The 20,714-nt window shown below is 43.1% G+C and overlaps 1 protein-coding gene across 1 annotated transcript; it reads left to right on the plus strand.

Moving 5' to 3' along the window:
* The first annotated feature begins 3,466 nt into the window (after nucleotides 1-3,466).
* SLC25A33 (solute carrier family 25 member 33) lies at nucleotides 3,467-19,205 on the plus strand. The gene is made up of 7 exons (XM_051637452.1): nucleotides 3,467-3,601; nucleotides 9,870-10,049; nucleotides 13,425-13,502; nucleotides 15,001-15,101; nucleotides 16,478-16,544; nucleotides 17,677-17,960; nucleotides 18,632-19,205. The coding sequence occupies exons 1-7, from the start codon at nucleotides 3,552-3,554 to the stop codon at nucleotides 18,832-18,834; spliced, it is 963 nt and encodes a 320-aa protein (XP_051493412.1). The 5' UTR covers nucleotides 3,467-3,551; the 3' UTR covers nucleotides 18,835-19,205.
* The last annotated feature ends 1,509 nt before the right edge of the window (nucleotides 19,206-20,714 follow it).

The following is a 20,714-nucleotide window of genomic DNA, read 5'->3' on the forward strand; positions in this document are numbered from 1 at the left end:
TCCCGGGGAGGATGACAGGCAGATACAGACAAAACTGGAGGCGCAGTCAGAGAACATGCGCAGTACCAAACCTTCCGTGCCTGACTCCTCGCCGCTCTAAGGTGGCTCTGCTTCTAACATCGCTCCTGCAGTGCTCTCTGCTGGGCAGTGGGAGGTAGAGGCAAGCACGGCTGCAAGTCTCCTTCAGGCTAGAAGGTGAGCAACCATTGCAGGCTCAGGAACGATGAGCAAATTTAGTTTCCGCGTTGCTCGCAGTACAACGTCCTCTGGCCCACCCGTACAAACTAGACAGAACTGTGCTCCAGGAATGTTTCCAGCCAATGCAGAAGCAGGTGGCACAAATGTCTGGAGCCATTAACTTGTTAGTGTGGCAGTGGTCCCTCATCCCTTCTTGTGCAGCTTGGAGCACATTCAAGCTGCTCAGTCAAGACACCCAGCTGGGATCACGAGTTACAGACTCCTGAATGAGCTTGGCAAGGCAATTAGATTAATGTCTTTTACTGCTTCTCCTATGCTGCTGGCCAAGGTAAATAATCAGTAAATTTTACTAGGATCACCTAGTAAAATGGAAAACCATAAAGTGTTGGTCACCTAGCTAGGTAGCTAGCAAAGGCCCTGCTACCCTCAGATGTGGTGATGAAAGAGCAGTTTTGAACCTTAATATGTGTCATTTTCAGAAGCTGGTAATTGTGGCCTGGTGAAAAAAAAAAACAACAAACCAAAAACAAAAGCAGCTCAGCTTTCTCTGCTCCTCGATGGTTCGTCCACCAGAGGGCTCTGTGGACATAGTAGCTTCATGTTTTGAAGTGTCTTTAGTGTAGACGAGCAATGAGGTGAAAAGGTACAGTTTTAATAAAAGTATTGAATCCAGGCAGTATGTTGTTACGTTACAGTAGAGTCTTCCCCTTTGGTTAGTGTTCTGCAGAGGCAGTGCTGACCATAAGTAGCTTGTAGCTACTGACCTTCTGTAAACTCTTAATAGCTTGAAAAGTTGTACCTGGACATTCTTAGTAGAGTTAAATTGGAATATATATGATCTCATACCAGTAGACAACTAAGAGCAGTAGAAAACTAAGCAGAAAAGTTTTAGGTACACAGGCTTGGTTAATTGCTTAAAAAACCTACATGACCTGCTGCAGTATATTAAATTTAACTGAAAACTACAAATGTTTAATTGCTATGTTGGGCTGGAGATGTGATGACTGCGGAGTCAGTTCTGTCAGTTCTACTGCCTACAGTCCAGATGAATTACAGGAGCTCAAGGACCAAAATTTACTGGCTGCTGCATGTCTCTCTGGCAGTATCAAGGGGCACAAAGTGAGCAAAGATGTTTCTGTAAGAGTTGAGTATTTAAAGAAGTCATCATAGGCTTGGTAAGCCTCACACAGGTGGCAGACAGGGAGGTGCTGGGCTGTTTTCTGCCCTTCTGGCTATTTTCTTTTGCTGCCCATCTTTGTTTTTTTTAAATGGGGGTTACAGGATGCAGAGTGTACATTAGACCAAAGTTATAAACAGCATAAAGCTGGCTGACCTTCATCTGTCCCACCTCAGCCTAAACCACATGGGAACAGAGAAACTGGAAATCAGGCCCTACTTGCTTTAATGCTGAGAACTGTAACATGACCTCCCTCCTGCATATATAACCCTGCTGTGCCAGGCAGTGAGCCACTCCAAATGGCTTCATTTAAAAACAACACAGCTCTGGACACATCCTTCCCCAGGTCTCAGATCACAGGCAGCCCTCCTAGAATCCCTTGTCCAGAGGGTTTTCTGGGAAGCTGTTTGATGAGTGGCTGTCTTGAGCCTACACCTCCCACACACCCCACTGTGTGGGCTGCCACCCAAGACCCTGGAGCTTCCTTCCAGTCTGGCAGCTGCCCTTGCTCCTGCCTGGCCCTCTGCCTTGCAGAAAAGCCCAGTGCTCAGTCATCAGCTGACAGCTGCAAGGGATTCTTCACCGTGCACAGCATAAGGGCAGGGAAAGAGCAAAGGAACAGCAACAGAAGAAAATAAACCAAGAGAAAGGACACCCATCCCATCTGCATGTTCTGAAGGACCCAGTATGTGTTACCTAAGGACCTGGTTATATAATTACTTGAACTGTTTTTTCTCTCCTTCATTGTGCCTTGAAGGCTCAGCTGCTTCTCTCCTCAACCACCCTTTCAATAGCAACTTCCCATCTTTCTTCATACACATCTCTAGCCTATCAGATTCTTTTGGGATCAGCTTCCTCCATGTCTTTGTGCCCCTAAAACATCTGACCAATACCTGTCATTCTTGAACATCTCACTTTTTTCCTCTCCCTCCCATTTCACTGTCACCCCATCCATTGTTGTCCTCAAAGGCTGGTTTCTCCTTCCTTTCCTAAGCCTTCCTGCTTGAAGCAGATTTTCTTCTGTCACTTGTGTCAAGCTTCTTATTTCCACACTTGAGAGGACTGCCTGGCACCTCCCCAGGCTACACAGACCCATTTGATCTAGGACCTGTTTTTCTAAGTTGGCTGGTAAGCTAGAAAAAACCTCTTGGCACTGCATAGCTGTCCACAAACTGTTGTGCTTGTGCACATTCACAACAGAGAAGGGCTGCTTTGCCTCTGCAGAACTGGGAGCACAAGGCTGGGGCTCAAAACTGGTTTTGGTACACGTGGGGGGGAATCTTTTTGGGGGGGGCATGTGGGAAAACTCTTGGCCAAGCCCCATCAAACTAAGTGTATGGGTGTGTAGTAGGGCCCTGTGTGTGTGAATATGAAAGGCCAGCAGTCCTGCCTTTGTGCATTTGTAGTTTATCTGTGTGTAAATGAGAACATTTGTCCCAGCTTTCAGTGTCTATGTGTGTGCTCACATGAATCCTTGCACGTGTACCAGTGTTGTGTTGAGCTGAAGTCTTAGCGAAGGGGTCCTTACAGCCAGTTCTGGTTGTGTTGGTGTTCCTGGGTGCTATAGACGTGTTTTCTCAATGTTTATACCTACCTGGCAGGTTTTTTTGTCATTGTGATAAGGTCAGTGTGTTACTTGGCTGCCGAGAGGCACTACAACCGAGGAGGGCCCCAAAGATCGAATGCTGGCTGAATCAATACCTGGAGCAAGCCAAAGAGATAAGTTAGTAGAGTCATCTGCATTCTGATAAAGCTGCAGTGACGACCAGCTCTAGTGAAAGACCAGCCGATCTGCAACGACAGCCCTGAGCTGTGCGCGCCTGATGCCCCCCGTGCGGGACCAGCCTGAGCTTTCTTCCCTGGGTGCCCGTTGAGCTCAGCTCCACACCCAAGTGCAGCTGAACGCACGCCTGGGCTCGGGCGCTGGCTCAGACACAGCGCAGGGCTGTTCCGAGGGGCTTCGGGAGCCGTCAGGGCACCGGGGTGACCCCCCCCCCAGCCCCGGGGCTCCCCCGCCGGGCCCCTCGTGACGTCACGCGCGGCCGCCTGACGTCGCGCGCGCCGCCCGCCGGTGTCACGTGCGCGCCGCGGCCCGGCCCCCGCCTGCAGCGCCCGCGGCGGGGCCGGACCCGGCGGCGGCGGCACCGGCAGCACCGGCAGCGGTACCGGCAGCAGCATGGCGGGCGGCCCGCAGGAGAACACGCTGCTGCACCTCTTCGCTGGGGGGTGAGTGCGGCCGGGGCCTGGGCTGGGTTGGGCCGCGGTGCCGGGGCTGCCGCCCGCCGGGGCAGGCCGCGCTGGCCCCGCTGGAGCTTCGGGTGAGGGGACACGGGCTGGGGGCCTCCCCTCCCCGGGCTGGCGGCGGGGACACGGGCCGTGTGGTTCCCGTCGTGCTGCCGGCCAGGCAGCGCTCTGCGGGCTGTGTGAGGCAGTGTGGGAAACTGTGCTTTTCTTCCCCACATCAGTAAGGTAGCCCCCCGGTACCGGCTTGCAACCGGCCTTTCCACAATTAGAAACTACATCCTTAACCAGCCGAGCAGGAAGGGTAGGAAAGGATCATGGTGCGACTTGAGGTCAGCGCTGTGCAGACTTGGCTGGGCTGCTGTGACGTTCAGCTGTGTATCATTTAAAAAAATCTTACCTAGCTGTGGCATTCAGCTCTGTTAAATGCAGCACTTGAAATCCTGTCCTCGTAGCTGAATCAAGGAGGAACTGAGGGGTGATATCCAAAAGGCATTGTCCAAACCACAGGTTTTATGCTTTTTGATGCGCCATAGCTTGGTTTTGTAAAGGAACAGATTTGCACGAGGCTTTCACGAGCTCTGTGTAGGTGACAGTAACGGTGGAGGCTGCATGACTGCCTGAGCCATACAGTTGTACTGAAAAGCAGGTACTCTAAAAAGGGAAAGGAAATGGAGGGAGAGTTAGAGAAGATCCTGATACTTCAGAGTATGTTCTTGCAAGAAGTTGTAAACTTCTTTTTGTTGTGTTAAAAGCTTTAAATTAACAACCCCAAACCACCAACCAAAAACCCTGCCCAAAAGCCTTGTTAATTAACTTACTACAGGGATTATAATAGTAGTCTACCAAGATCATTTTATGTTGTAAATTAAAAATAAATTTTAAAAATCATATGATATTCATATAGTAAGTGCTGTTGTATGCATGTCTGTCCTTATCAGAAATCTTCTGGTTTAATGCTTTTTTACTGGCTTAAACTAAGTTGGAGAATATTCTGTAGTGCTTGTCAGCTGGCAATAGTTAGAAGGCCAAGAAGAAATCTATTTTTAGTTTAAATCTGTTTAATAGTAGATCATGGTCTCTTCTGTTGCTAAACAGGAGACTTCAGTCTCCTCTGATGTGTCCTTGGAGCAGTAAGTTCATATAATATTAAACCCAACAAAGTGAAGTGTTTCAGAGAGGCTGCCCTTCTGCTGGCTTGGATACTGTGTGGTTTTTTAGTTCTCTCTTTCCTCACCTGCATTAGAGTAGTACCTGGAGCCCGTGACAGAAACTGGACCTGAATGTACATGTGCAACTTGCGTGGATAAGTAACAATGCCTACCCAGAACTCTAGGTGTCCTCACATAGCTCATCAGACTATAAATAAATAGGAATTTTAAACTCATCAGTGTTGTAATCTAGTACTGAGTTATCAGCATCTTCCTTCCTTATTGAATGTACCCGCTACCTTCTCTGAAGTTCCTAGTAAACAACCGTTCTCCAGCATGCCTAGGAAGTCACCATGTCTGGTCTGGTTTGGAGAGAGCATGAGGGGAAAGAAGTATCCCCCTGACCACCCTGGTATAAGATTGATCTATGTCTAAATCAGTGCAAATACAGCACAGAGGAAAAGAGATGGGCTTTTAGGTTATACAGGCCTTTAAATGTTCATTGCTGGACCTGGTTCTTGCTCTGCTTGTTATTTATGGAGAAGTGTGCCATTGTTGCTCTTGCTGTGATGCTGCTGGGAAGCAAAACAAGACAGCAAACAGTCTTCTCATGGACCAGCCAGTGCTGAAGTGCTTGGTCCACCACATACCCCCTCACCGTCCAAACAGGTTATTTCAAAAGGGTTCCCTGTTCAGGGCCCTGAATTTCCATGTCCTGTGTGTGAACATAACTGCTAGTGCTGTTATCTCTGTTTCTCAAGTGAGAAATGTGGACTTCTTAAGGCTTGCTGGATTGAACGAGTTTGGGCATCAGTTTCAAAGCAACTTTCTCTACATGTGAGAAATGTCGTAGGAATTACTTGATGTGTTTGGAGGGATGTTGGAGCAGCCAAGAAAGTGTTCTCCGCTTGTTGAAAGAGATGGCTTCCCAGTAGCTGACTGACAAGCAGTCTCACTGGCTTTTGTTTCTGTTCGTTTTTTTTAAGGCTTACAATAGTAACAGCAAACCAAAGGGTCTTGGCTTTTCCATGGGAAGATGACTCTGAGGGCAGGGAAGGTTTCAGAACCAGCAAAGAGAACGATGCCGAAGTTGCACAACAGATATAACCGTGTTTACAAGCCTGGATTCCTGCTTCCCTGCTGAACTCAGTGCAGTTGTTGCTTATTTTTGTTTGGGAAAAGCTGTGGACTAGACTGCAATAGAGGTTACTCCGTGTTATCTTTCCAGCTGGAGTAATACTGTTTACTACAAGCATTTTCTAAGAAGTGGTATTTAGAGGCTGCAGGGCACTTCATCGAACTGGTAAAGAGCAAAAACTGGGAACAAACTTGTTATCTTGATTTCATGTAGTTACCGAGTGATACATATTCTTTAGTAGTTTGGTTCAAACTGAGCGACTGGTTTTTTTTAATAAAACGGTGTGACGTTTTTTCTGTCTTGGTGATGAGGCATATGTCTGTAACTCCCTTGGCCCATCATGTCACTAGAGGAGGCATTCAAGGCCTGAAGTACAAATACTGATTTTCTGGTGGTGACAGGCCAAAGCTGATGGGTTGTTGGCTGTCGCACATCAAGGAGGTTTTTTATCTGTGATATATGTAGAGCAGAGCTGGGAACCTCTTTTTAGATGCTTCCCATGAGACCTGTTGAAGGTATCTTTTGGCTAAGGACAGATTCAGACATTGTTTTGGAATTTTTGCGAGAGGCTAGCATGGCAAACACTGCTTAACACCTCTGGAACTGTAGTTCTGCACTGATGGATCAAAGAAAACCCAATACAGTCCCTGACTCAAACCAGTATGAAGACTTGGAGATTTTTGCCTTAATTGCAGTATAAGATTTTTCCAAAATTAAATTTATCTGGCTGTATATCCATCATTTGAATCTACCAGGGTTTTTGTCTGTTCGTGTAGCTGAGGAAGGCTGGTTGTTTTTCCTTTCTTCCTAGATATAGGCATTTGGAACACCCCAGGAATACAGTGTTTCTTTTATGCACAGTGTGTTGTTTTTCAGCCATCTTTCCAGGGAATAGAGCAACATCAGGGTATGATGCATATAATTCCCTGTGGAGGAAAATCAGCTAATCTGAAAAAGCTGCCCAATACACTTAAGACCTTGAACTATCTGCTGCATATTTGTGTTTGGGACAGAATGTGTGCACCCTGTTGACATTCTGAGAACCGCTCTGTTAGATAATGTATTTTTCTTAAATGTCCCACTGACAACATGAACTCTGAGCTGCTAAAACTGATAGTGCACATATTAACTCAGTGTGTTGAATATCAGAGGATTACATATGCATTAGCAGAAGTACTTAAGTGTTAAAGGCTGCATAAATTAACTGGATTATCAAACTGAAAGGATGAAAGGCAAGGAGTGGGCTAGGAAGGCAAGAAGACAGCTGAAGCAGGGGGGAATATGCCAGAAGACTAAAAAAATTGTATGGCAAGATGTCAGTCTAGACTGAGCAGTTGGTAGTTCAGAAATAGCAAATGGAGTTTCAGTGTTCTGAATTTATGAATTGTAACTGTGAAAGTATTGATTTAATGTTCATAATTGTGAAGTAAATGAGGACTGAAGACAGCATACACAGCAGTGGAGCGTTGGTAGAGAAATGAATTAGGGACTGAAGCAATCAAATTCTCTTCATCCAGTTCCCACAGACTTACAATTTCTCTGGAGTGCCTTGACTACCCCAGGTATTAATAACACATACTTGTGTCTGTATTGGATATATGTAGTGGGAAAGGTGGCAGTGGGAATCAGCAGGAAGGATCCTCAAAACACCTCCTGCTCCAAGTTATAAGTGTGAGCTGTGGGAACAGGCAAGGTTTTGCTGGAGAAGCCTTCCTGACCTCTTTTTCCCCCAAGATCCAATTTCAGAGAAATGTGAGCAGTGTGAGATGCATCTGACAAAACAGGGAAGGATAAACTGAAGCCATGTCTCCAGAGCAGTACTGACAGAACAGAAGGCTCATGTCCAAGCCCTGGTTCAGTAAACAAAATAATCGGAGGTCTGATAAGGTCTCTGTGAATACTGCCATTTTTTAGCCAAATAACCCAACCTCAGCTGCTATGTACCTAGTTGCATGAGCAACTTTATTCTTTATTCAACAGTCAAAACATAAGCGGTTTGAAAGGGATGAAGGCAAAGGTCTTTCTTACAGTATCTGTCACTTTGAATGTGTGGATTATCCCTAGTTGAGTTTTTTTTCCCCCTTTCAGCATGGAAAGAAGAAGCAAGAACTTGGAGGAGAACCTCACTGAAGCATGCTGTTAAACTATATTGCCAGTATCAGTGCAAACACAGTTTCTTCTGTGTTGGATGCATTTGTATTTTGAAAAGCACAGCCTTTGGGATCGTGTACTTGAACAGAATCTTGCAGAACATGAAAACTGTAGGCAGGAAGTTTTGTTCCCCAGCCATGTGGTCTGAGTCGTCCTTTAGAACCTTATAAAAAACCTCAATTTTGTGGTTGTACAGAAGCGTGGCCAGACTGTTAGTGCAAGTGCAGGGGCTTCAAGGTTTTGGCAAAGAATGGTCGCTGATTCAAGACACACTGCTGGAGCAAGCAAAATAAGCTGTACTGGATAAGGCATTTATAAACTAGTATGTGTCTACAGCTTGGATTTTCTTGCCATTCTTAATTAGCTGTTTCCTTGTGTTTAAAAAAAGATTGTCCTAGAAAAATAGCTTATGTTTAGATAGGGGTTTAGAAAACATGCACTAGTACCTTTATTAATGTCCTTTTTTGGATCTCTGCTCCCAAATTAGTCCATGCAAACTTCTTATGACTCTAGCAAGCAATGCTTTTTTATGTGCAAGATAAAGGATAGGAGTTTTATTTTTTTTATATTAATCTCCCTTTTATGGAAAACTACTTAAATTACAATTTCACAGTAACATCAGAGAGTTAAGTTGTTGATTTATGGTCTTTTCTAAGAAAACTTGCAAACAGAGGTTTTTGAAGGAATCACATGCTTTGACACTTGTGGAAACAGAGGAAATATTTCCCAGCCAATAAGATCAGTTGCAGTAAATGCCCTTGGAAAAAACATGTATCTTTATTTAAGTCTTCCTAAATCCCAAAGTGTTTGTTTAATAAAATTTAGATGCAGTGCCTTTCACCAAACCTCAACATTATGTTTCATTGTGAAGTTTGACAGAAAGGCCATTCAATTACCAAAGAGGACCAGCAGCAGAGAGAGAAATGGTTTGACCAGTCACTTTCCAGATCACTGATTAAAATTAAAATTGCACTTTATATTTTTGGTCCAGTGTGCTTTTTCTGAGGCTCAATCTGATAAATATATGCCTATTATAGGATCATTTATTTCTTCTTTATATATATTAATTATATGTCTGTGTCTATATGTGTATGGATATATACACCCACATTTATGTGTGGATGTATAGTATTTTATTTTTGTCCTTAAGGCAATTCAGTTCTTCAGTAGCCTTTCTGTCCTATTACTGTGTTTCCCTACCTTCTCTCTCATTCCTGCAGCTTCCACCCCAAAAGCAGTTGATATCCATTGTTTTTAAGAAGGCCTAACCTAGTGTAGTTTGATATTTGCTACTTCTGTAGGCAGCTGTTTTGCTTGTAAGTACTGAAATGGTGAAGAATTGTATGACTGTGTTTTCAGTCCATAGTGTCCTAATCCCCAGTGGCTTGTTCTCATCTACCAGCTTCCTGCTTCCCATAAGAAAAATCCATCCAAGGGTATGTCTGTTTTAGGACAACAACCTCTGAGACATGGATGCCTCTGAAGTTTTTACAGGCATAAATCCAAGTCCTGGCAAAACATGGGACCCTTAATGGTCAGTCAGGGTTTTTTTGTTAGTGCTGGGTATCATCTTTGTATTTACCAATCTCCTCATTACGCGTGGTCATTGTAAGTTTCTCAACCTCCTCTCCGTAGGGCTTGGGAGCAGCCTTTGCCCAATGCCAAACCTGTCCTGCATTCTACTAGTTTGTCCACACTGTGTAGCAACAGAAGACAAGCCTTCAGATTGTATTTATATGCCATACTGTGATTTCACACATCTGTGCAGGTATGTTTTCCTGACTTTGTCTTCTGCTTAAATTGTATTTTACAGATGCGGAGGAACGGTTGGTGCCATCTTTACATGTCCCTTAGAGGTAATAAAGACTAGGCTCCAGTCTTCAAAGTTAGCCTTCCGGGCTGTCTACTACCCACAAGTCCAGCTGGGGACCATCAGTGGTGAAGGAATGGTCAGGCCAACATCTGTATCACCTGGGCTCTTCAGTGTTCTCAAGTGAGTACTGCTCCTGTTATTCCACGCTGCTTGACACCAATAATCTGAGTGTCAATCCCTTTGTGACATTATGGAATGCAAATGTTGCTCCAGACTTGCACTGGTAGGATTCGTGTCAGTTGAGCTTCTGCTTTCAACAGTAGAAAGAGAAATTATTTTCTCTGAAGCACACACATTTGGGGCTCCTGAGCATTCCTTTGAACTTTCACAGAAGTTTGATTGAAGGACTAAACAAGCCATGTATGTTCTCTTTCTCTTTTTCCTGAAGCCACTCCCAGTTTGGTTTGAGGAGCTACTGGAGGTACTTGTTGCTGTTGCTGCCCATGCTATTTACCTGTTCGATAGAGGGAAGGTTTTTAATTCCTCTCCTGAAGCACTCTCACTTTGAGGCTTCATACCAAAGTGAGAGCCTGTAGCCTTTCCTTCACCTTAGAGGACCAGCATTGTAACCAGGTTTCTGATTCACTGCACCCAGTGATGCGTGTCAGCCCCTGGTCTGGCTTTGAAGCTGGCCCTGCTTTGAGCATGAGTTTGAACCTAGCAACCTCCAGAGTTCTGTGTTCCCATGTATTTTAAAGTACACTTGTCTGCACTCCTGCATGGATGATCTATAACTGAAACTTGAGGGAGTGGGGGAAGGACACTTTTTGCAAAAGCAGTCTCAATAAAATGTAATGTCCAATTGGGGTCTTAAAAACTTGTATCTTTTCCTCAGCTATAGCTGACTTCATGAGCTACATGTGCTGTCAGATCTTGTCTTTGCAAATTACTGCTATGAATCAATCCTGTCAGCACCTGTATTGTCTCTGTTAAAAGCCTTCTGTGTGGTTCAGACTGCAGCAGTTGCTGCTCCAGCTGTTCCCTTTTCAGGTGTGTGTTCACAGAGAGGAGGAAATGTGAAATCCTCCAGCTTACAGTAGTTTTACCAGCAATTCTGAAGCCCAGATCTTTACTACTGTGTTTCATACCAAAGCACCATAAACTTACGGCTCAGACCTCATGCAAATGGATTGAGTTTATTTGGATCTTTAGGCACCCTGGGGTGATGCAGAGAGGTCCTCTTCAGATCAGGTAGCAAGAATGCCAAAGAAAATCATGACTAGCAAAGCAAGCTGAATGATTTTATGTAAGGCACACGCTGGGCAGGCTGCCTGGGGAGGAGCTGCACAGTTATATAACAGTACAGTGCTAATTCCAACTCTCTGCAGAACTATCTGGCTAGAGTCATTCTGGGACTTGAGTTCCTGTATTGTAAACAGTGCTTCTTTCCCCTGCCAAATGTTTCATTGTCTGTTCAGAGATGACTCCGGGGCAGTTCGTGACTGAAAAATGTAAGGTAGTGCCAGTTGCATTTGATTCTCACCTCCTTTCCCTTGCTGCCTTTTCACCTTGCAGCATTTGACTTTAGGCATCTGTAGCTAAAGGAATTGAAAACTTCAAGGCACAAGGCTCTTAATTAATCCTCTTGGCCCATCTTTTTCTGGGGTTGTCTTTTTTTAGGGAGAAGGGAAATGGTTTAAAATTGAGTTAACCTTTTCATATATTTATTAAGCTCATTAAGTTTCACTACTATGGTCTTGATTTCATTTCACTTCAGGAACTGCTCAGCTGCATGTATCACCAAGTTTTCAACCTGCTGACTTCAGAGGATTGGGAAGTGAGAGCAAAATACTTAGGCTGTCATTTCCTTTCAGGCAGCATCTACAAAGAACAGATAATGCTATTGATTATGATCTTCCTGATAAAATAAAAATGTATAAAGAAAGAAGTGAAGTTAGGTCTCTTGCATTTACTCTTCTATCCCCTTCTTAATACTGGATTAAAAAAAATAAAACTGGATGTGACTTGGGCCTCCTGGTTTGGGTAAAATTGCATGGCTAAAGAATCAGCTAGAGAGCCCTACAGAAAAAGTTGCTCTGTAAGAGTTAGAGGTGTTGAGTATGAAAGCCCCCTAACTGCTGTAAATAGAAAAAAAAGCAGATAGCCAGGAGGGCAGGTTGAGTTTGTTGCTGTATAGAAAGCACTCCAGAAGGACAGGCTGTTTTTGTCTAATCCATTTAAGATTCTGATGAGTCACCCCCAGCTGGAATCCGCAGTCGTGACTGTTAAGTGACAAAGAACAAGTAGTTGGTGGATCTGTCTCCTTGGAGACACTCAGCCCTGGAGTTTACACAGAAAGTTCAACTTTGCTGCAGAAAAAGTGTTTCAGAAGCTCCTCTATTTTCTTCTGTCTAACGAGCTTTGTTTTGGACTCTGTGGGGAACATTCTCAACAGTGCTGATGACCTAGAAAGCAAATTCTGAAAAATTGGCAGTTCCAACAGGTGCACGTGAGCTACCCATGGAGCTGGGTGTTACCTGGGGTGTCTGGCATGGTTTTCACATGGTGAGGTCAGTTAAGAGAGTTGCTGTCTACTAGATTGTGCACTGAAGTCCCAGTGATTAGTGGACTGTTCCTGCTTTCACTGGTAAATACTTGGCTGTTTACTAGTGTTTGGCTGTTGTTTTAGTCCTTGTAAACTTGTCTGCTGTTAGAAGTGCAAGGAACTTGTAAGTATTTTTTAATGAGGCACTTCAGCACAGTATTGTACAGAACTTCTGAGAAAACTGTCCAAACAATTTCTCTTCTTCAGTGGAGTCCTAGCCCAGTGTGCCTTCTAAGGTGTGAGGGAAAACGGGTGGAAATGGCTTTGGAAACCTAGGGTGAAGCAATTGCAGGACTGCAGGAGGGCATCATTGGGTGATCTTCCTGCTTTAGACCTGGTTATAAAATCCAGTCCTGACAGTAGCTCCCAGCAGTACCTCTGCAGCTGGAGTTTCCTTGGGAAGGATGATGTCAGCTCCTTTGAGTGCCCTCGAAACAAGAGATCACTGAACTGCCTGTGGAGACATAGCCTGTAGTACAGTTGCCACATTCAGCTTTCACTCTGGGGAGAAAACACATAACTAGGTAATTATTAAAGGGAAAAGGTTTTATTTTATGCGTGTTCCTGTACAGGAAGCAAACTCCTGGATTGCTTAGATACAGAGAATGCAAAAAAATACTCTTTTGTTTATCAGAGTCAACTATCACAGATTCTCCATGTAGCTTTAATTCAATTCCTGACAGCTTTCTAAGAATGGAAATTATAACTTTGTGCCACATTGCACATGTTTGCCTGTAGCACACAGAAGTTTTATGGTACAGTGGCTTTTATTCAGTAGTATCTAATTCTGCTAATTTTCAAGTACATTATGTAGCTTAAAAGCTAACAGCTTCACAATCAATACTCATTGCTTTTGTACAGTTGTTTTGACTGACTGCCTGAAAATAAGAAGCATAACTTTTAACCCAATTGCTATCTTTTTTTTCCTTCCTGTTTGTTTTTATTCTAAGGTCGATTCTGGAAAAAGAAGGGCCAAGGTCACTCTTCCGAGGGCTGGGTCCAAACTTGGTTGGAGTTGCACCATCGAGGTAAATAGTTAAACTATTGCTAAAAGACATATTTAAGCTACCAGCCCAATGTTCCAGTGCATTCATGATTCAAAAAAATAGGCCATGAGGTTATCCCATCTGTAAACTGACATTTGTGCATGTATGTTGCACAGTATACGTACCAAGAAGTGTTTCTAAAAATCTGCTTTACACTTGTATGACACTGGAAGGTGCAGATTAAATAAGGCACTTAAATTCCAAATCACTGCAAGAGCCACTTACCGTGCGCTGAGAAAACAAGAGAAAGTCGTGCAGAAAAATCTGTAGGATTAATATTTGCATTTTTCCAGTATGATCTTCTGCTTCCCTTTGAATCCCTGGAAGTGCTTGCCAAACACTGAGTAGGATCTGGATGCCAAGGAGAGGAGTCCTTAATTGCCTAAATTCTTCTCAAATGGAAAGCTGCAGCTGAAAGGGAAAGACTTGCACTGCTGCCACATAACCCTGAAGATGTGTGTGTTCCTCCCTACACACTTTTTTTTTTTTTTAAACAGCAGCAACAAAAATAGCTACAAAGTTTGTATTTGGAAGTCTTACAGGCACTGAAATGGTTTCCACACCTACCTAGGCCTGTCCCCTTCTTGGCAGGGCTGCAGATCTTTGTGCCTACCAAATGTAAAAAGTTGTTAGCAATCAGGAATTTGGCAGATGGTCTTGCCTGAGGTTGAACCAGTTGAAGAGGAACTCAAAGAGTGGTGTCCTCCCTCTCTGGCCCCTTGCCTAGTAGGTAGGATGTTCCCCTGGAAGTGGGGAATCCTGTTTCTGTACAGGTAATCCTTGCAGCAGGAGTGTAAATCCAAGACTGCTTGCTTTTCCATGCAACTCACTCATGTTGTCTTTTGTGTTCCTATTTTTCTGTAAGATTGGAATAAGGTACTTCATGGAAGTTCTCAAATTGTAGCCATCCATATCCACCTTTTCCCAGCAGTTCACTTCAAGGAGCTGTGAGCTGAAAGTTGTGGCTTCAGACAGTTCCTTACTCATCATAGTGACACTTGTAGATCAGCTGAGCTTCCTCTATTCCTATGAATCATATAGGGACTTTTTCAATTCAGTCCAGGCTGAAGTGTTTAAAGCATGAAGTACTGCTAATGCAGTTAAAGTGCTGAAAAAATTTATGGAAAACATAGACTCCAGGTGGGAAAGTGACATTCTCAAGTTTACAGTGTGTTTAATGCCAGAGCTGATGTAGGTATCCAATCCAAATTGCTTCGTCTGCAAGACCATGTTGCTTCCCATAACAGACTTGCTGTGAAAGTAAAATATTTCTGCCCTGTGGGTGTGAAGCCAAATAGTGGCACTTTAGTCTAAAGAGAGGAAAAAATCAGCACCCCCCTGTGTCTTTGTAGATGGAAATAGTCATGTGGAGGCCTTTTTGGAGACCGAGTCTTGTTTTTCGGCGAGAAGAACAGTAATGTGTCTAATTTGATGCTAGTGTTTTATTACATTGCTTTTCTTCTCTTTTTTACCCCCACAGAGCTGTCTATTTTGCATGCTACTCCAAAGCCAAAGAGCAATTTAATGGCATTTTTGTGCCTAACAGCAACATTGTGCATATGTGTTCTGCAGGCTCTGCAGGTATGTATTTGTAATTCATGGTGTGGTCTGCAGCAACACCCCAGTGTCCAGCCCCTCACCAGCAGCAGACAATAGGTGTCTGTGGGGCTCTGAGATGCACTTTAATTATTTATTCCAAGCTGTAGTTGCTACAAGATTTCTTTCCCTCTCAATAGTTAGGAAACAAATAGAATTAATGCTAAGGCAGGGGCTGGACTTCTGTCTGTACAGGACCTAGGCTCACACACCAGCTTGGCTGACAGCTCTGGCTAACTGTGGTATATAAATGAGCACAGAGGCAAGTATGTGCTGTATTCTGAAAATGTACACTTAGTTTGATGTTGTATATGCCTAGGTTGATGTTGTATATGCCAGAAAACAGGACTTTGCTAGCTCCTAACTTAGCTTGTCTACAGAGGAAGTTTTCCTGTTCAACACTTTTAAGTATTTCTAGATTGTTTTTCACTAGTAGGGATCACAGAATTGTTCTGGTTGGAAAAGACCTTTAAGAGTTTCATTGAGTCCAACCATTAACCCAACTCTGCTGAGTCCAGTGCTAAACCAGATTCCTAAGCAGCACATCTGAATGTCTTGTAAACACCTCCAGGGATGGTGATTCAACCACCTCCCTGGGCAGCCTGTTCCAGTGTTTAATTACCCTTTCAGTGAAGAAGTTTCTTCTCATGTCCAATCTAAACATCCCCTGGATTAACTTTGTTTTCCAACTGCAATGCTATGGTAATGTCTCTGGGTGTAAGAAAAACAAAATATTGGTAGACTCCAGCAAACTTCTGATGCTGTTTTAGCCAAATTGTTTTAGGCTGTTGTATTTTTTCCTGCCAGGATGGGGAAAATTGTTTTTATTGAATAGTACTGCAGAAGAGGTCCACTAGTTCTAGCATCAGTCATCAAAGTGATAATTAAAAATAATGTTTCCCCAGCTAAGCCCTTAATTGTGGGTGGATTCTGTTAATGTGGTGGCTCAATGGCACCACCTACAGCCAAGGGGGAACAAACTAGTACATGGGAGTTTTCCCCACGGATTTCCTTTCATCTCTTATTCTAAAACCTAGTCAGTGAATAAAGTACCTTGTCTACAGCAGTCTTTAGAAACATGAAGTACATATTAATCAAAATAGGTGCAAAAAAGGAAGAATCCTTTAGTAAATTCCAGGGCCACTGGTTGATACCACCTGAAGTTTAACATGATTTGATTATCTGGCAGGAGAGAGATTGTGAGCTTCTCACCTGAGTGAGACACCTGAGTGTCTTTTGGAAGCTCTAGATTGCACTGGCAACAAGATCTGTCTCTGCACAGTGTATAAAGTACATGTTTGCCATGGCAATACACCAGCCTGGATTCAGCTCCACTTTTGGTTTTTGTTTCTCTTTTTCAGCCTTTATCACAAATTCCTTGATGAATCCTATATGGATGGTGAAAACTAGAATGCAACTCGAGAGGAAGTAAGTAACTGATTGAGGGAGATTGGGTGCCACTGACAGGCCAAAGGAGCCTCGGAAAAACTGAGCTTCCACTTTTTCACTCATGTCTCCCTGTACTTTGGATCTTGCCCAGTTGGTTCCCTGACCCTCAATTCCACCTTTCAAACCACCATGCATCTGCCTGGTCAGTCTAAAGGTTCAGGTTCTGTGTGTCCTACTTCAGTTTGATGCACAGTTACTATTAAGGATGTGGAAGTTGCCGTGAGTGCTAAGTTCAGTTTCTGGTTTCACTGAAAATAAATATATCAAGAACTGAAATGATTTGATATAGCATTAAGATACAGTGTCCCATTTGGCAACATGATTTGTACTGGTCCCAGGTCATTCAGATGGATGTGCAACCAAAGTTACTGATAAACAGAAAGGTTGATGTTTTTATATTGTAATGAAGCCACGTTAGTTGAGTTTCATAAAACATTCTAGAAACAATAAGAATCTGTTGCAGTGGTTTAATGTTCTTTTGCTTCCTTCAGCATTGTTATTGTTAGGCAACCTCCTGGAGACAGAGGGAGTTTGACAGTAATGTCTATGAGCTCGGTGATTCACAGTCACTGGTGGATATCAAAGCAATGAGGGACTCTGCTAATTCCTTCCTGCAAGGACATGTTAAGTCAGATAGAAAGGATCCTTTAAGGCACCACAACTTTTAAATAATTTATAAGACTTGGTTCCAGCATTCACAGGGTGGCACCTTTGAACTGAGTGCTGCCGCTTAAAATGAAGGATCATTGCTCGTGTAGCAGACCTCTGTCACTTTGCCTGCTGCAAATGGCTTTAAATGGAATTACTAGTTTAATACAAAGCAGTGTCTCTGTAATGCTTATTGTCTTTGAAAGAATCGGTGTGAACTGTGACAAACTGGATAGAACTTCAGCAGAAAGAATTATTTTGAGTTATGTATTAGTGAATTAGCAAAGCCAGGTGTGTACTCTTAGCATGAGAGTCCTACTCTGTGCAGCTTTCCTAGAAGATGTTTGGAGTAAAACTTGGAACCATTTCTGCAGTTTAAAAACTATTGAAAGCCATGAGTTGTTTTTATAATATTAATTCTTCTTCTGAGCTCATTATATGCTCTGTTCTGTTTGTTTTTTAGAGCCAGGGGTTCAAAACCAATGAATGCTTTGCAGTGTGCTAGATATGTTTACCAGACAGAAGGTGTCCGTGGCTTTTATAGGGGCCTGACTGCCTCCTATGCTGGGATTTCTGAGACTATTATCTGCTTTGCTATTTATGAAAGTTTAAAAAAGCACCTAAAGGAAGTCCAGCTGTCCCCTTCTCCTCCTAATGGGACCGAAAGGAACTCAACAAGCTTCTTTGGCCTGATGTTTGCTGCTGCTGTTTCCAAGGGCTGTGCCTCTTGTATTGCTTATCCACATGGTATGTTAACTTTTCCATTTATGACTGCACTAGAACAGCTGTTGCCTGTAATCCAAGACAAATGATAGGGTTTAGGGCTGTAAAATTCTTAGTTGTTTGAATGGCCAAATGCATGTTACTCTGGCATGTGCATTTGCACTGGCATTTTCAGTACCAGTCCCACCATTCCTAGTTAGCCACATAGTTGCTGATTGGGACTTTTTAGTTTTAAAAAAAACCACAAAAACCTCCAAAAATGCCTACAAGAAATGGAATGCCTAATGCTTCTGTTCTCATCTAGCTGAGTAATCACAGACTTTGGGATTCTGTGATCAAGTGGTGGGAAGCACTTGTGGGCTGAGCAGTGTTATTTGTTTTCGATAGACGAGAATGTTATCGTGGTTATACAGAAAAAGCAACATTGATTATGTGAGCATCAATGAAGCATTTCGTTCTGCAGCAGCTTGAATGAGCAAATAATTTATTCCACATGAAAGGGAACTCATCTTTAACTTTTCTTCTTGCCTGAAGGACAGTGTGTACAGGGTTCCCTGGCTGAAAGTGCTGGCAGGCGGTTGGCACAGGAAGGTTTCCTGCTCCCTGGGCTTTGCATGCTCTCCTGGCAGTGGCACGTGTCTCAGTGGGAAGGTTTCAGTCTTGGTAACTTTGGGCTGTGTTTGCCTTTTCTGCAGAGGTGATACGGACACGGCTGCGGGAGGAGGGCACCAAGTACAAGGCTTTCATTCAGACAGCACGTCTGGTGGCACGTGAAGAAGGCTACCTGGCCTTCTACAGAGGACTCTTTGCCCAGCTCATCCGGCAGATACCAAACACAGCCATTGTGTTGTCCACCTATGAGTTAATTGTGTATCTGTTAGAAGACCATGCGAAGTAGCAGAGCCAAGACTCCTGTTACAGACTGTAGACCAATTTCTTCATTGAACAAATAGTCCTTTAAGAGACTGATGCAGGTGGCAGTGCTGGTGGAAAAACTACAAGACTGTGACTGCCTGCTGGATATTTCCTTTTGGATTCATGCTTTCTGAAAGGTTTCAAGTCATTAACGTTAATAGTTAATTATAACTTTTTTTAACTTAATGATAATTAAACTGCTACTAAATTAAATTACACTATTTAATTTATGTTTGTCCCTTTCCTTAAGCACAGCCATATGTGGTCAAGGAATGTACCTCATGCTATCAAGTGATCTCTTGGACTCATGTTCATTAAAACTGTATTAAAACAGCAGAAGAACTCGTTTGGAAATCTGAAACTCTTGTCTTCTTACCACTGGAGTCATATCACATTTTGGCACTAGAATAGCCTAATGCCCAGATAACTTTGAGACTCCTGGTTTGTTTGAGGTGCATAGTTTATTGCTGTGTGAACAATCTTGAGAGTTCAAGTGGGACAATCTTGTGGTACCTTTCTCTGTTTTGATGGTATGAAATAGGCACACCAGAATGTCTAGAAAAGCTAAGTATGCTGGCAGTGTTGCTGGAATGTGATTGTGGGAGGCATTTAGTAAAAAATAAATAAATATTTAGTAAAAGTGTTTGGGGTACATGCTTATGCTAGTGGGCATAAACAGGACTTGGCTTTTATTCCTTGCTTTGTGGAGGACTGAGAGCATAAGGAAAGTCAGTTATTGCTGCTGCCCTGCATAAATTCCATGAGATGCAGTAACTTGGTCATGTGTCCTGATCTCAGCCTGTGGGGCTTTTTTGTGTTATGTTTTCCTTATACTTTGATACTGGGGTCTGGAGAGTGGAAGAGAGGGTAAGAGAGGTCCGAGACATGGTGGATTCTGCTTTACAGTATGATACTCAGGAATATGTCCCTCCTGATTTGAAGTCCTTGTAGAGCAGTGCTTCTGATATGAATGAGATGTTACCTCATAAACATGTCACTGGAATTAACACCAGAAAGCCTGTTGAACAATTCTTACATTTCATATAGATCCAATGACTGCTTTCCCCTTCAAAGACATAATATCAAAGCAGTTTTCCTCAATGGTAGCCATGGTTCCATTCTTACCTTTCAGCTATAAATCAAATACCTGCATACCTGAGATTAGTTCTTTCATAAATATTAGAATATACCTTTAATTTTAGTAGTCTTTACCACTTTTATGCAGCAGAACCTTGCAATTAAAATACTGTATATGAATAATTACTGATAGTGCAGGATAAAATATTTTAGTACTCATATGGGTAGATTTGTGTCTTGCTTTGGTCATACTATGCTCTCCCATTCATTACTGTCATTTGCTTTGGCAGCTGAGAAAAAAATTCTTCAGTCTTCCCTGCTGTTGAACTGAACAAGGAGCTTCTCATGATTTGAGCAGGTGTTGAGTTCTTGTGCATTAACAAGTGTTCATGGACAACTTTGACTTCAAGGACCATGTGCAGCAGAGGTGGTGTTTGGACTTGGATCATGCAAAGCACTATGAAACAGCCTAGTAGTGAGTAGGGTTATCTTTTATAAGATCAAGTTTTCAGGCTAGTATTTTGTTGCAGAAATAGAATGGGTTGATAATTGGATAGATACAATCTTCACATTTATTCTCAGTAGAACTTTGCTGATGACTGATACTTGAGATCATAAATGTGATGGAGGAGCATAGTGCAAAGAGGGTAGAATGTGTGCATACCTCATTATGAGGCAAAACTGCAAAAAAACCCCACAGACCTGCTTTCTTTTATGTCTCACTGCAAAGAACACATCACGTTACCCCCAAGCTAAAATAGGAAGCAGTTGAGTAACCAAAAACTG

The sequence above is a fragment of the Apus apus genome, chromosome 20 (assembly GCF_020740795.1).
Source record: "Apus apus isolate bApuApu2 chromosome 20, bApuApu2.pri.cur, whole genome shotgun sequence".
Classification (NCBI taxonomy): domain Eukaryota; kingdom Metazoa; phylum Chordata; class Aves; order Apodiformes; family Apodidae; genus Apus; species Apus apus.

Bases quoted from the DNA above. Each gene is read 5' to 3' on its own strand.
- SLC25A33 (XM_051637452.1), top strand. From the start codon at position 3,552: ATGGCGGGCGGCCCGCAGGAGAACACGCTGCTGCACCTCTTCGCTGGG. The intron at 10,050-13,424 runs GTGAGTACTGCT...TTTTATTCTAAG, and splicing joins GGGCTCTTCAGTGTTCTCAA to GTCGATTCTGGAAAAAGAAG. The intron at 13,503-15,000 runs GTAAATAGTTAA...TTACCCCCACAG, and splicing joins GTTGGAGTTGCACCATCGAG to AGCTGTCTATTTTGCATGCT.